The sequence below is a fragment of the Orbicella faveolata genome, unplaced genomic scaffold (assembly GCF_042242905.1).
Source record: "Orbicella faveolata isolate gen_17 unplaced genomic scaffold, um_ofav_v1 contig_25, whole genome shotgun sequence".
Classification (NCBI taxonomy): domain Eukaryota; kingdom Metazoa; phylum Cnidaria; class Anthozoa; order Scleractinia; family Merulinidae; genus Orbicella; species Orbicella faveolata.
Window position 1 is genome coordinate 28,333,626 of NW_028301553.1, and position 16,636 is coordinate 28,350,261.

The 16,636-nt window shown below is 35.7% G+C and overlaps 1 protein-coding gene and 1 long non-coding RNA gene across 7 annotated transcripts in view; one reads left to right on the forward strand and one right to left on the reverse strand.

Annotated features, from left to right (window-relative positions):
* The window catches only part of LOC110041489 (neural cell adhesion molecule 1-like), a 34,733-nt gene that overhangs the window by 3,498 nt on the left and 14,599 nt on the right, over positions 1-16,636 (reverse strand). The window contains exons 9-15 of one of the 5 annotated variants that reach the window (XM_020746773.2): positions 15,252-15,539; positions 13,508-13,810; positions 9,012-9,083; positions 7,593-7,631; positions 4,093-4,287; positions 3,499-3,529; positions 1,602-3,389 (exon numbers count right to left, since the gene is read on the reverse strand). In XM_020746773.2, coding sequence (XP_020602432.1) covers positions 3,365-3,389; positions 3,499-3,529; positions 4,093-4,287; positions 7,593-7,631; positions 9,012-9,083; positions 13,508-13,810; positions 15,252-15,539 — 953 coding nt within the window. In that variant the 3' untranslated portion in view covers positions 1,602-3,364. Of the gene's footprint in view, positions 1-1,601; positions 3,390-3,498; positions 3,530-4,092; positions 4,288-7,592; positions 7,632-9,011; positions 9,084-11,937; positions 11,962-13,507; positions 13,811-15,251; positions 15,540-16,636 lie in introns of those variants that run through there. The other 4 variants (XM_020746777.2, XM_020746778.2, XM_020746780.2 and 1 more) reach the window with 4 other exon arrangements.
* Positions 4,816-16,636, forward strand: part of LOC149109768 (uncharacterized) — a 37,267-nt gene continuing 25,446 nt past the window's right edge. The window contains exons 1-3 of one of the 2 annotated variants that reach the window (XR_016208387.1): positions 4,816-5,031; positions 8,699-9,103; positions 14,193-14,271. This is a non-coding gene — a long non-coding RNA (uncharacterized LOC149109768). Of the gene's footprint in view, positions 5,032-8,698; positions 9,104-14,192; positions 14,272-16,636 lie in introns of those variants that run through there. The other variant, XR_016208388.1, reaches the window with a different exon arrangement.

Consider the following 16,636-nt stretch of genomic DNA (forward strand, 5'->3'; position numbering starts at 1 on the left):
GATCTACCTCAAAACATACACCATACCACTAGAATATCAAATATATTACTTTGTGCATAGTCAAATTGTACTCTGGTCCGGCTTAGTATGTTGCTGTTTAGTGTTCAAGAGTTCAAGTTCTAAGGCTCCTCAGTGTTGTGGTTAATTAGTATTTATGATTAATTAAGAAACAGTTTAGTGTCAAGGTGTCTCAAGTGAGGTTAAATAATGGTTTCTCTTAGCTTAACTTGGTTTAGAATCAACAGAAACCCTTTAAAAGATAACAGGATTCTGGACAAACTCGTCATCAGGGCGCTTTCCTCCAATGAGGGTAAAGCGCTTCGACCTGAGGACGAGGTTGGTTTCTGGTAATCTGGGTTAAATCATGATTCACGCATGTGCATTGCAACATGCTAGAAGTTTCAGTGGTGACTTTTATTCACAGTATACTGTGGTTGAGGACCTGTGAAGGTTAGTTTAGTACGTACCTTGGAGATTGAGCAAAACGTAAAAGTTTGTTTGCACGGTATTAAATGTACGCCCCTGGGGAAAGTTGTTTGTTCCCAATGCCTTCTGTATAAGGAGGGACGGGTGAAGAGCTGGGGAGTGGGACGGAGCTTAATAGAAAGGAGAGCTTAAAAGAAAAAGGAAAAATTCTCACAAACAGGCAAGAAAATAACTGGACGAGATTTCAAATGTGTGAACGACGAAGAACACGTTATAGGCCTTTGAAGATCACACGCATTTTTTCAAAGAAAGACAATCTTGACCTACCCTCGAAAATAGAGTAGAGTTGTTTTTCGTTCATAACATCGGAACTCAGTCTCATTCAGCGAAAATTTCTCAGATTTGGAGTACGAGAAGATTGAGGGCAAAATATTGGCTTTCCCATTCTGAAATTGTCGTCGAATATTTCACAAACCTCAGGCTTTACTGGGGTGGGGAGAAGGGTTGAAAAAAGGCACAGAGATGAGCTTCAATTTAAAAAAGCTTTTACAGTAGTTATAACTTATAGCTCACCTGTTATACTGCAAGATCCGGGTTTGATCCTTTCTCCGGAATGAACATCAAGTTTTGCTTCCAAAAATTTTGACGTTTCCCGACATGAAGTAACTGCCAATTTCTTTCCTTTAATTGATTATTTGAACGTCTAGTATTAAGGGTCAGACAATTGTTTTATTATGTTATTTCCGGGGTGGTTAGGGTTATATTGACTTATGTTATTAATTTCAAACATTTTCGCCAGCTTTCCTAGTTTGGCAGGAAACATTTTTCTAGTTACCACAAATCACCCAATGAGACAAGTTTTAATTGATTCGTTTAGGTATTATTTTTAATAGGTTTTAGTATTAAATAATTTTGTTAGGGTTGGTCACTGTTAGGGATATAAATAGTTAGTGTTAGCTCCAGGTTAGGTTTTTACTGAGTGAATTTTCTTGTTCAAACTCAGTAAACACGCTTTTCTTGGTTATTATTTCGCACGTTTCCTGTTATAACCACTCTCAGGAAAATGCGAACCGTGATAAGTGAAGTGTGGTATGTGAAGTGGTAAGTGTGATATGTGAAGCGTGATTTTTGAAGTGTGAAATTAAGTGACTTGACTTAACAAAGTAAAAACATCATTCTTTGAGGTATTTTATTATACGCTTATTAAAGCTTGTTTAATTACACACACGCATTGATGTGACAAATGATCACGTGACATACTGTTAAATAAACCCTCGAGATGAGCGATATTCGCAAGTCCTAAGTAACAATAGAATTAGCGACAGTCAATAACGAGCTGTTCTAAATAAGGCGCTATTTCCTTAGTTGATATATAAATTGCTTTGTTTCTCGAGAAAACAAATTTTGTCTGAAGCAAATAGGAAATATTACGAAACACAGATAATGCGAAATAACTACTGAATATTTCAAGACAAAATGAAAACAACTTCGCAATCGGGTAAGTTAACGAAATTATCAAAATGTTAATTGATCGATTCATTAAAAGTTTCTAATTTTTTATACAAAAAGCACGGAAAGTAATTTAACCCTTGCAGAAAAAAAAGCTCATACAATAATGTAATAGACAAATTTCTTAAATCCATATTTTACTTTTTATATATTAATGTACTTGTAGAATAAAGTTTGCGTTTCGCTGCAGAGCTGGGAATCACGAATAAATTTCCATTTCTGATTATTTCTTTCAAAAAGAGGGTAATAAAACCTTTTACGTTTGCCTGTTTAGTAAATGAAGTTCCCTGTCTTAGAGCCTTTCGTTTAGACACGAAGAGTTATCAAAATATTCCAAAAAGGTAAGAAGTGACTGTAATTTTCAGCGTTTTGATTGGTTTACGGACGGGCTCACGCCATGTGCCCTAACTAATCAGAAAAGAAGTGCTGTCTTCTCAGCCAATCAACTGAAAAAACAAAATCGTGATGTAAGTGTTTTACGGGATTTTCCCGCGCTTTTAACGTGTTGCCCAAGTTTACTTCTTTTTGAAACTGGCGCTGTGATTTAGCCAGACGATCATTGAAAAACTGCTTCCCCGGCGTAAAGAACTTGTAGCACAACAATCCCAAATTGCAGCTTTGATTGACAATTAAAATGGATCGCACAAACACTTGTCGAGACGAGATTGGTATGCTTGAAGAACGCTAAAAAATAATATTTACATCCTGCCAGGAAAACTGTATTCGCAGTAAAAACATTTTCGGTTAAAGTAATCCGATTTAAATTTTCGCTACATCTTAATCATTTGTACTCCGATAAGTGTCTGTTTCTCAGCTCCTTTAATCTAACTATTGGCTTTATGTCCTTTTAAGTTTCGTTTATTAAAAATTACTTGGTGCATTATCGTACTACAAGTCCTTTCAGCAAACAGTGTTTTTTTCAGTTGTGATGCACAAAATATTAAAAGGAGGATAGGTATGAAGAATATTTTATAGAGAGAAGAGACAACTCTTTCGCCTGAACGGAAATACCTGTTTCGATGAACGAATGTAGTTCAGTAGAAAGTTAAGGTGTTTTCAAAAAGCTCTAGAAGGAGTACAGGGTACTGAGATAGAGGGAAATGAATTTCATTGAAAGACTGTCGAAGTTATTGCAAAAATCTTAAAAGAATGTTTAGAAATTTACCCAAGAACTGAATGCATTCTATGCAACTGCAAAATCACAGCCGCTAAAGCACAAAAATATATTATCAAACACTAAAATGGTTGTTGACCATGATTATGTTCCTCAAAATGTCCACAGCGATATCTTCCATTTTTAAATGACACTAATTAACTTTTTACTGAAGTAACGAAGTTAATAAACTCGAAAGTAGTCTTTTGACGGTAGTTTCGTCTGTTTGACCGCCTTGGAGATTCCCGCTGATATGCACAAATGCAGACTCAACAGCTACACATTTTCAGGCAATGGTTTTCTAGAAGAGAAGAAAGGTGTATTAGTTTAGAACGCACAACGACAGAGATTGAGCAAATTTCCAGGTGACGAATTGATGAATGTAAACAAAGAACTGAATTTGCTCTTACTTCTCCATCTCCGTGGCTTTACCATCCTTGTCTAGAAAAACAAACAAAAAACGATTACTCAGGTTAAATTCTCCTCTTCTTAACCTCAATTTCTCTGGAGAAATCTTGTTTCCAAAATATTTGTCTCTGTGTCGTGTAAGGAATTAGCCTCCTTCGCGCACGCTCTTCAAGCTCGTCACGCAATCTTCGTGGAAGAGGAAGACTGCGTGACGAGCCCAAAGGGCCTCTGCGTAGGAGGCCAGTAAAGAATCGATCTGCTCCCTATTTTTGGCTCAACATCGCCATCCTGCCCCAGTCAGAATATTTATCCCGATCCCGCCTGGTTAGAGTCCCAGTTCTCCGCGTTACCTCTGCAACGTGTGATTTTCCGTTTTTCATCCCGCATCTAGCAGTCAATTTTAAACTATTCCGCATCCCGTCTGCAAAAATGAGCAGATCCCGTTCCCGCCGAAATATTTTTATCCTGCATCCCACCATTAAAAGTCCTGTAATCCCGTATCCCGTCTTCATTTTTATTCTCATCCCGTATCCCGCCAAGCTTATGCAGGGCCCTCTTAAATTAAGGGAATCAATCAATTAAACAGCCATACTCACAATCATCTTTTCCTCCCGTCACTCCACCTTCCACACCGCAAATGGCCCGGTGACAACAGAAGATGATGCCGCAAGAGTTGAAGAAGCAGCAGAATAAATCGATCGTGATCAAGACGATTAGAATAACGGCGATTACAATCCCAGCGATGGCGCCCGATCCAAGTCCCGCGGTACGAGCTCCTACTTTGGGGTCAACTACAAGGAAAGAAAACCAACCAAAAAAATCTTCCTTCTCCGTCCTACGAAGAAGGCAGACTCACTCTGTCGCTGATATTGAAGTGTGAAACCACAGCCTCACCACTATCAACACACCATGTAGTGTAAAACCACAGTCCACCTACTCTGTACATCTGAACAATGCAACTTAATCTTAGATTAGTAAACCTGTCAAGCTAGCAAATAAGTAAGCTCCCTAAAACTTTCCTGCCTTAATTTTTCTGATTGCCTCCGTGGAATGTAGGTGAAGAATTAAAAAACTAAAGGAAAGTCTTAGATAGAGGCCTCCTAGTCTACTGTGGCAGGGACAAAAACAAAAAACAAAAAACTACAATTGGAACTACCAGAAGGAATTTACTTTTGTCTGATGCTGGCTACCTGCACAGTTAAAGTGGCAAAACGAAACCATGAACGTCACAAATTGAATGCATAGAAACTAGAAACTAAGATAAAATAGGAAACTAAGAAGCTAGCTTGATAAAATTTTAATTATTTTGCCTGCTGTAAAGCCGAGCTTGTGAACGCAACCGACTCTCTGTGAAAGTCCTGCCGATATTTTCTTCGCCACGAAAGAGAACAAACAAACAAACAAACAAACAAAAAACAAATTGTGTAGGGGCAAAGTTCAATAAGTTCCTTTACCCGCAATGCACCGCTGTCGCGACCACATTGCATGCTGGGAGTTTCAAAATGGCGGGACAATCGAAGTCCTTGGAGCTGGAGGTAAAAATGTGCGAGTTTTAGACTTTTGTTTTTGTATTTTACGAGCTGTGTTGGCTTATAACTGTGGCTTAATCATCTGTGCGAGATTTCCATCTAGCTTGCTGATTAATATAGAAAGGATATCTCTCTGTTCAAACGTAAACATTGTGAAAAGAAATGCCGAAGTTTAAGCTTGATCTTTCTACATCTCCCTTTCCGCTTTGGAAAGCAGTTATTAATATAATATTTAGTAAGGTCATCTATTGTACAAGACTAAAGCTTATTCATAGAAATGGCTCAGTAATCAATACAAAAAGATTAATTTAAACATGATCATGTTTCCACATCAAACTTACCTGCACGCCTTGCTTTAATTCAAGCCGTGGTTTTTGTTTACAATGTTTTTGAACACTGACAACATGCAAATATTATGCAGTCTGGAAGGGTTTTTGAAATAGTTGATAGATACCTTGTTGAAAAAGCCAGAACAATTTCTCTTTGGAATTGTAAGTTATATGATTGTAAGTAATGGTTGGGTAAGTTATTGGGGTTAAGCGTGTTAACGTGTTTAGATGTGCATTGTGTGCAAGTAGATCTTGTTACGCGTTTTTCCAAGTCTTGAATTCAAAACATTGTTGATGTGACCTGTACGCAATATTCCATGTCCCATTCTGTGCTGGTTACGTCAAAGACTCTTTGATCTTGATCTTCGCTTTTTGACCATTAACCATAAAAAACTCTTGGCCTGTCATTGGCTTGAACTTCATACATATGCAGCTTGGCCCAAAATAGATCGCCGAATCAAAAATGAAGAGGCAAAGAAACTATAAAACTGAACATTAATGTGTACTGACCTTCCAAATTCATGCCTATTGTGATCATTGATGTTTTGTATTTTGACATTCAAATTTAATTTTGGAGGTGGCTAGTCTGTAAATACCAGGCCTCATTTGGAAGCAAAATAAAAAGGTTATACCATTATTACTGCCTTGCACACTGTGTCAAGATATGAAGTTTGCACAATTTCCCTTAGGAATAGCAATTTGTCATTAGGAGAGTGATACAAAGATTAGTGTTTATAAATTACATTGTTAGAGTTAGCATGTGAGAATTTTTCTTACAGTTTTGTTCATTAGTGGCGTGTTAGGGTTGAGTGGTGGTTACCAGTGCATTAATGCTACTGAGGTTGGATAATTTTAAGTTGATGTTGTCATTTCTTGAATTTTGATTGCATTTTTAACAAAAAGTATCAAGGTATCAGGCATCAAGTATTTTAAAAACCCTTCCTGGCTGCTGAGTATTTAGAAACAGTGATGTTTTTAATTTGAGATTTAAACGTAAGTTCTAGCTGTTTTATCTGGCACATGGTTAGTTCTTTTAACATTAATTTTCATAACAAATTCTTAGCCTTTTCAGCTGTTTAAACATAAACATTTACAAATCACAGGTTACTGATTAATTTTTCCTTAAATGTGCATTAGAAATTATGTTTAACAGATATAGGGGGCTACTGATCTTATTTAAACGTTGTTTGAAGGTACATTTTGGTGTCTACGGAAAGCTGGTTTTAATTCAGCACTACAGAACTGAGCCCACTAATACACCACATTGCATGTCTTACGTTGTTATAACTATATGTTTGAATATGTTATTATGTTTGGACGCTGCTATGTTTGTACATGCAGTGTAGAGACAGTTAGGATTGAAATGAGAACATCCCATTGAATTTTAACATACTCAATAAGTGAGAGTCCAAAGCTGTGGAAGTGCAAGTAGCCTGCTGGACAGCTTCCCACGGCTTGGGATAATTTCTTAACATTTGTATTTTCAGTTTTTAACAGCTCATGTGTCCTGAACTGACACACCAGTGAAAAACACCAAATAAAACAAACTTTACAAGGTAATTGAATGTGTTTGCCAAGAAACAACCAGATGAAAATTATTTCAAGACAAAAATAAGATCTATTTCAATCTTCTGTGGTGCAGTTTAGTTGCAAAGTCAGGCTAAGTAATTTTTTAAAATTTGTGTTTAAAGGTTGCTTTCATTGAATAAGGTGTTTCTTTGTTAATCAACAGTGCTGGTGGTGAGAAAGTCTTTAAATTTTTAAATCAAAAATTAAAACCATAATAGACTTTTTATAGTTTGGAAGTCTTTTCAGTGTTTTGCTGTCTTCCCTAGAATCTTTTTTAGAGTTTGCTCAAATTCTATTAAATTTAATACCTATCTAGCAGAGATATATAAATACTAAGGCAATCAGTTTTAGGATTTCAACGAATTTATAGTGAATTTATAGTTTTACACGGATTTTTTACCATGCAGTCTCAGATCCAAAATTGTTCAGAATTCAAAAGTTATGCTAATGTATTAAACTGGACAAGAGTTTTTGGGTTAAAACCAGTCATCAAGGGTGACATTATAAGCCAACACTTTCAGGTTTTAGAACTGTTGTTCACTGGGCACAATTCTGTAATGTGATACAGCAGACAAAACTGAACCCAGTTGTATGTTTTTTGCAGTAACTAGGTTTCTTTTCTCTGATCAGCAGGCCCCTAAAATATTTGTCTTGAGCAGTTAAACTTACTTGCTGAAGGTGTAGTTAAGACAGTTGCTTTCCCTGAAGCTATAAGCAGATTCAAAGAGATGGCACATTCAGAGACTGAAGGTACAATCCTCAAGAAAATGTTATTGGACTATCCTTAAACCACATGGTGAAAGTTGCAGTGACAAAAGTAAGTTCTCAAGGACACGTTTGAAAGAGTAAGAAGAAAGGAGCAAGATAAGATGAATGATCAAAGTGTTCTTGATGGCCAGCTGGACATATAGAGTGCATATATGCAAAGTATTTGGGGAACATGACAATTAGAGACATAATCAAAATGTTTTCAATAAGGGCTGGGTCACACCAGAGTGAAATCAAATATTTCTAATTTTTGGTGAGGAAAAAAATTGGCAAAAATTTTGCATGTTCCAAATTTTGGCAGTGGGCGCATCAGAGCAACATGTTTGAACCAAAACGTTACTGATTGAAATGTACGTAACAAGATCTATATTTCTCAATTAAGTATTTTATTAGATTTCATGCAAGAGTTGAACTCTTTGCAGATTTTTCTCCATGCTGCATTTTCTTGACTCTCTGCTCTCCAGCAACTCATGATTTTCAGCCCATAATTGAACCATCAATTGCAGGTATAGAAATTCTAGCAGATTAAGATTTTACAATTAGGTGCAGGGTTGTAAGAAACGCTACATTGATTTAAAGCCAAAAGTTTGATTGGGTACTGTGTTTGATGTCACTTCTAGACTAATACAATCAGACTGAGTAAGTTTTTGTTACAGAAAATGAAAAATTTGCAACTATAGTCTAATCTTGTTTATTCTCATGTGTTATTTCCGGGTGCTGTTCTATGTTAAGGCTTAGGTTTCTCAAATTGTTCTCTTTTTTTAGGTTTTTCAAATTGTTCTCCTTGTCTTTATTTGTTTTAAACAAGTGAGAATCACTGATGAATCAGACATGAATAGGAGAAAAAGGCCAGCTTAACTGACATGTGGCATTTGCAGCATCACCTAATGCAAGTCGGATCGGTATAGTTTTCTCGTACAGTTAATGTTGTATGAAAGACAAACGTTTGTGTTAATATCCCAGCTGCAGTTTCAATACTTCTCTTATAAGACTTCTCTATTCTTCAGATCACGTTGCATCAACGAGACATAAAAAGTCCATGTATGTGTATGAACAAATAGAAGACAGAGAAGTTGGAAAAGTGCTGCCCAGAACCGAGGTTAGGCTGTGAAGACACTTGCATGTTATGCATTGACTGCAAAATGGAAAAAAGAATCACACATGGCATCAAGAAGACACAGCAAGTAGGTGTATGAAGAACTGGAAAAGAAAGATGTAGAAAAAATGTTGCCAGAACTGAGGTGAGGCTTTGAGTACGCTTGCATGGTATGAACTGATTGCAAAATGGGGAAAAAAGATCTAAACCTTACAGAGACTTACATGCTGCAGTAGTGTACAATTCAGAAACCTTCACCGAAGTAGTGGTTTTAGAAGGAGGCGTGCTTGAAGGAACTATAACAAAGCTTTAACAGGTTAGTGCTGGAAAGCTGAGAAATTACTGAACATTCTTTTGATTTTCACAGATTTGAAAATACTTTTTGGCCAAATTCTGCCTTTAGCAAGATTCTTGCAAATGGATCATTATAGGCTTACATTTGAGTAATATTATTAGATGATGGTATTAAATTTCCAGGCGCCATTACTTGAAGTGTGGAACAAGCATTAGTAATTAAAAATAAACTCAAACTGGGAATTAGCTTGTAGCAAACTAAATGCAAAGCAGTGCAGTATGTTTTTGTCTGGAGATTTGTGATAAGGAAAGAATGGAAAATAAAGTAAAATTATTTGTCTGTGAAGCGAACAGAAAAAAAGTGAAAAAACAACAATGTAGAGCAAAGGGGAAAAGAGCCAGTGAAAATGATTGTTGTAAAATGAAAATCACTGAAGTGTGAGTTGTATGTTATAGTTAATATTAACAAATTTATTAGACATCAGCTAAGTTTTTAGAATAAATTAGAACTCAGGAATTTAAAGTATACATTACCATAATAATATTTTTAAACTTTTCACTGTCTTAGATTACAGTGTTGTTTTAGATATTTATAAGTTTATGTGCACTTGGATGGTTAATTAAATAAACATTTGCTGTCTGCCATTTCTCAGAAGTAAGTCATGCCAGAATCCAACAAGAAGAGTAGTCCATCCACACAAAGCTGCATACATGTAAACAAAGCTCTTTCTACATCTAGGTGTTTCTTAAGGCCAACACACGTGAGGGGTTTTGCTCCAGGGGCAAGGTCCAGGAGCAAAGCTCCTGCGTCTGTACCATTGATTTCATGGGTGTAATTCATTCTCGGGAGCAGAGTTTCCAACCCTGCAAAATGCTCCACAACATTAAACCACTTAAATATTTGGGAGCAAGATCCCAGGGCAAACTGAACAGACTTGAAAATGCTTCCCCGTGTGTATCATGATATGGAGCAAGCTCCCACACTATGTTCCCCAGTGTGTACTAGTCATGCCAATTGACCCTGAAGCCCACTCCTTTAGCAAAACCCCTTGTGTGTATCGGCCTTTATACACCTTCTTAACAGCAAAACCAAGACACATTTTGTCATTCATCTACACTACAACCCAATACCAAGTGCAAAAAACAGGAGCAAAGCTTTGATGAGATGACGTTTTTAAATTCGAGGTGAAATATAGGTTATTGTATTGTATAGGAAACTTCCATCCGCCTGTCTCGGACTGGTCCAGTATGGGTTTTGAAATACCTGCGTCATGTTCAGAATGAGATATTCCACTTACATGGGATCACAGTTTGATTGTTTTCTGTTGTGGGTGGGCTCGTGGGTGGGCTCGAGGTTGGGTTTTCCGTTCTAGAGGAATGGGCTAAAGGGGATAACCAAGTAATTACATTAGTATCTATAAATCTCAACAACTATAGTTATTGATTTTGCTTGTCATGTACATGCATGTAGATGAGAAGGTCCAAAAGTGGGAACCTAAGGCTGGTGTAAATGTTTCTTGCACTGTCTTACAGTATTATGAATGTGATGTGTTCCAGAAGTTCTAAAACTCTCTTTGTTAGTTCCAAACTCAAAATCTCAATTCTCCTTACTGGATTCAATGCATTTCTTGTTTCGTTAGTTATGAGAAGTTGGTACATGGTAAATCAAGACAACACTCTCCGAGTTGATTATTTTGTTTTCACTTCTTACCTGACTGCTTGATATTTTACTGGTAACGAAATGAGAAACTAAAATGTTGGTAAGGCATTAAAGGGTTACAACATAGATGATGCAACAAAAAAAGCCAGGGACAAACACGTCCATCCAAAGAAAAGAAATGTAAAATGTTATTATTAGAACCACGGGACTGCAATCTTTCCATGAGAAATAATGGTTACTGCCTCACGCATAAAGTTAATGACCAGAAAGTGACATCTCCATTAAGAATTCAAAACAAGCTGCACAACAGATACCGATTAGAATAGACATAGTAAAGAAAAAAGACAAGCAACTTTCAAACAGTAGAGAATTGGACAGACTTTTAGCGTACGTTTATTTTTTTTGACACAATTTTATCTCGTTTACATATAGATATAAATTCTTAGATATCTTTTAATCTTTTTACAATTGTAAATTTAGTTAGCATCGGGCAGGCGAAGAGCCACCCTGTGGATATACTGCCCGAAATGCCATTATTATTATTATTATTATTATTATTATTATTATTTAACTTCTCAGTGTTTAAACTTAATACTGTGCCAGGATTTCTAGTTTAAAGTTGTGTATATTTATATATTTATATATTTCAACTATTTTTTAGTTTAGTGTAGTGTTTAAAATACCGTTCATTGTGCCATGAGATACATACGGTTTACTAAAGGTTTTACAAAAAAAAAAAAAGAAACTGGCATATTTTTAGGTAATTATATTCTTTAATTGCTGTGTTGTGCATGCTTAAGTGTAATTTTTAAGTTTTCTTTATTCATCATTTTAAAGTGACTAACAGGTTATTTCAGATTTAAGATATCAATAATATAACGTAATTCAACACAGTAGAGTTTTACTTTAAAGGAATCTAATGGCGATTCTTTGGGAGAATCCAAGATTAGATTCTCAAATCCAAAAATGGATGTGTCAAAGGAATCAAAGAATCCTTTCCTATGGTGGATTGTTAAGTTCCTTTGATATACCATGATCCAAGTGAGTTTGCATTTATCTGTTTAGTTTGAAAAAACAACAACAACAACAACAACAAAAACATGGAATCTGAAAAAAAATATTCTTTTTAAAAGTTAGTCGATTTAAATGCCTGGAATTAAAAATAAAACTTTAACACTGTACCTCACATCACTTACATTTAGATGGACTTGTGGTGTTAGCTGCCAGAATTGTAAAAGTGCAAAAATAAAACAATGTAAAAAAATTATATTTTAGAACTGTATTTTAGCAGGAGAATATTGTCCAAAACTCATTATTACATGTATTAACTTTAACTTAATTGTGCTAGTGTTTTTGAAATTTAAAATTCCAAAAATAACATTTTTAATAAATGTGAAATAACCAAGGCTAAAATAAACCTTGATACATACACATTTACTTTAACTGTCATAGTGACTATGAATTTTAGTAATTAATATTTTTCTGTTTGTGTTTGACATGATTATATAATATTTATTTAACTACATGTACATTCTACATTAACTATTATTAGATGTACATTTAATTACAAACTTGTACTATCATCAACTGTTATTTTTGTTGCTTAAAGTTATTCAAAGTTTTGCACTAGATTGATCATTGATCAAGATGGCTTTTATTTGTTGATAGGATAATGTGTACAAAAATGCAGTCAGTCAGATTAAATGAAGTATAAAAAAACTCTTGTTACTAGCAAATGAGTTAGTTAATATGACAATGAGTGGTTAGTAAATTTGTTAGTGTTTACAGTTAGTTTTCAATAAAATATTAAGCAAGAAATCTCAGCTTTTACAAGAAATGTACTAATAATTATTATCAATTTTACTGTATTGGGCAATAAATTGTAACCTAAGGACATAATGTTATAGTTGCAAGGCAGTGCTCTAGTAACATTAATTCCACCTGAAGGTTGTAGCTTTTGAACCAGAAGTGTTGATGTTAAGTAAATTCAGTCAAAATGATTTTAAATCAATATAAGTATTTAGTTACTTCTTTTCTGCTGTTTTGACTGTAGTTTGCTTTGTCACTGAAATCCTTACTGACCATTGGACCCATGAGACAATGCAACCAGAGCACTACCTTGAAATTTCAATATTTTCCTTCTCTGTAAAAGGAAATTATAATTATATTTTCGTTTTTCTGTAAAAGAAAATTACAATATTTTCCTTTTCTATAAAAGGTAATTGCAATTATATTTTCTTTTTCTGTAAAAGGAAATTACAATATTTTGCTTCTATGCAGTTGCTACAGCAACTCCATTGCCTGCTGAAAAATGATTTTCAACACCAAAAATGCTTGAGATCTCTCAAGAATTTTTGGATTTAAAATGTCCAGTTAGTAACAGAGAAATACATCCATACCCACAACCTCATGAAGAGTCATAGGACATTTTGAGGGTGTTAGGTGTCTCAAACATCAAAGCTTTAAAGGTAAAATAAGAAGCTAAACCGGAATATTTGTCCTCACTAACACTGTGGATGGTATGGATTCTATTTTTCTGGAACAATGCGACTTCTCATTTGTTTTAAATTCTACTTTATAATTTTTTTTTAAACTTTGTGTTTTATTATGAAGACATTTAGTTCTACATAACCATGGTGGTACAGTGAAACCCTGTTAATTTGGTCAACAACAGGCCATGAAAATTTTATCGTATTAACTAGGGGACTGCAATGCCGGGTTCCACTGCATGTTTATAGTGGGGAATAAAATCACAATAGTACTCACCAGGATTGGGCTTTGTTTTGAAAGTCTTGATATCAGCCTCACTGAGTCCTTGTTGGTTGATGCTGAAGAGTTTGACCTCATACTCTTCACTATGCTCAAGGCCAGTTATCTTGAACTGGGTCTCAGCAATGTTATCTTCTATGCCTTCTTCAGTGTCGTCTGTAATTGGTTTCATCCTCCATTCCAGTCTGTACTTTAAGTTATCATCACCCCCATTGTACAGTGGTGCAGACCACGTTACAATGAAGTCCTCAACATCAACCTCAAGCTCTGTGTTGGTGATACGTGGTTTTCCAGGCACACCTATTGAAGATGATTTTTTAACATCAGTTCATAAACTACTCTCAGGTTTGTTCCACACAAAACTGCAGTACATAGATCTCCAAAGTGCTGTGTGTAAAAAATGTGAATATGCTGACATTCTTTCATCAGATCTAGATCACCACAGTACTGGAAAATATTAACTAGGTCTAAGCCATTTGACGATCAAAACAAACTAAATATAAGCATTTTTGCAATTACTTTTGCAGAATTTAGTTTTTGTATTTCTCGAGGACTTTCTAATTAAACTCTTTACAAGCATAGATGACTTAGCAGGCTGGCACTTATCTTCTTCCTCAATAGAATGAAGAAACTGGCAGTATTTTGTATGCTTCTCCCACCCTCAACTGCTTGTCTATTGCAGGTTGCTCCCCAGCTTTTTACGTGCAGAGTCCACTATTGGGATGGTTTAGGGGGCTGCCATCTGCTAAATCACTAATGCGGTAAGACGCTGATGCACGAAGACACTAAGTGCTAAGGCCCTATGGTGCTAAGGCATAAACTTTAATGTTTGTTTAATTCATCAATTTCAATTAGAAAACAGTCCTAAGAAAATATGTGCGCTGATTGGTTAAAAAGTGTGTTTCTATAACTCGATAGAAACACAGAACTAGCTCGAGTTGTTGACGTAATGATGGCGGGAGCAAAGAGAATTTATGTTTTGATAATCAAAGTTAACAGGCTGTTTTCCTTTTTTTTGTTGCAGTGTTTTCTAAAAGAAATAGAAAACATGTTCTCTGTGTTTCTATCAAGTTACAAAAACACTCGTGAAAGTTTGGGAGAAATCGAAAAAGCTGTGGAAACACTTGCCTGTGGCTCATGTTCCCACAGCATTTCTCGTTCTCCCAAATTTCCACTTGTGTTTCTATTAAGCAATTCGACTATGAGTACGAGATTTCTATCACGCATAGAAATCAAGAGCGAATAATCTAATTGTTTTAGTATAAACCTACTACTCGTTCAAAACTTCATCTAAATCCTCTTCACAGACACTTCAAAAATGCCAGGAAGCAGCTGTCATTTTTTTTTAACAAGGGCACACTGTTATGCTACTCACTGTCTATCACAGAATAGATAGTTGGTAGCGTAGTTCATCAGAGAACGGCACACCCTCCCTCCCCACCCCCCCCCCCCCCCCCACTAGGTCAGAGCCAGACATTGCACTCTGCACTATATGAGATTGTCTCACTAGGTTTCAGATTGGACCGACAATATGCCTGTTGACTTAATTATACTGCTGGGTGGCCATGGAGAGAGCCCCTATGGCTTGTGTGAGAAGACACCAGACACTGTGTCTTTCACCAGACCTTGGCCAGATCGCAATCAAAACCACTGAATCCAGAGTGTAACACAAGAATTCTTATGCCACTGTATATGAACTTCTGGAAGTCTTATTACCATAAGTTAAGAAACAAGTACTCACAGAACTCATCAGTTTCTACAAACAATTGCTCTTCAGCTCCAGGTCCAACTTCATTGCGTGCCTGGACTCGTATTTCATATTTTGTCTTTGGGGTAAAGCTGTAGCCAATGTTATGTTCAACTGTAAATCCACCAACATTTTCTGTGTACAGTTTGTTACCCTCAGAAAGTACTGTTATGATATAACTGGCAATTTCCATGCCACCATTATCGAATGGACGCTTCCACATAAGAGTGATTTCTTTACAAGTCTTGTTTGTAGTCACATCACGGGGTGGCCCAGGCGGCACTAAAAACAAAGTTAGCTGTCAGCAATTAGTAAAACTCATTCACAAGCAGTAGTTGCATATTTTGAAGTCATATCCGACAGTCCTTTAGCCACTGTAACTTACCCCCTCTACATACTGAGTATACCTTATTTCTTACCAATATTCATTTCCCATGTGCTAAATTTCACAATTTTTTGGCCTTTTGGAAAAAATCACAAAAACTACCAGTAGTCCCCCAAAAAAAGAGGCTGCAAAAAATCAAGTGTGAAATTTAATACCAGATTATGGAAGAAAAGAATGCATGGATTTTAAATGTTTTGAGTCACAGACTGATTGATAACCGTTCAATTCCTGTTCTTGAAAATGTGCAGTTTTTGATATGGTCTTGTTTTTAACTAGTTAGCACTCTCCCTCCGATTAACTGCTTTCTTCATCTTGCAAATCTGCCAAAACCTCTTTAGAATAGTTATCAAACTTTCCATTTGTAGGATCCTTTTAGTGAAACAGGGTCCTTGGATCAGGATTTGAAGATTAAAGCAATGGCAAAACTGCAAAATTAAATCTACTTGTGTACAGCTTTTTCCTGGAATATCACAAAAATTATACTCATGAAATACAGCTCCCGAATTTTTTGCAAGATGAGTATGCACAAAAATTTGTAAGAATAAGGTCAGTCTATAATAATGTTAGAATGGTAAAAAAACTAGAATAAGGAACTAGAATGAGGTTCGTATTTTAAGGAAATATTGGTTGAGATGTTTTGTTTTTGCAAGTTTATCATATTGACATTGTAGATCAGTACATGCACTTTTAAAAGTTAAGGTTTTATTTACGTGAAAGTTAAACAATAAAAAAAATGAAACTTTTTGTGAAATATGAAGGAAAAAAGTCTTCTAATTAACCAGAAACTGTTTTCCTTTGTGCAAACTTGTTTTGAAAAACTATTTGCCAAAACTGATTCATTGGTGGTCCATTGCAGCAATCTGTATTGCAAATTTGGACTTAATTGATCTTGGACAGTATGCCATATAAAAATTATAAAATATGCATGGATATTGGATATTGCCAAATATAAAGTCATCTTGGACACTTTGCCATTTCTTTCTTTTTAGTTTTC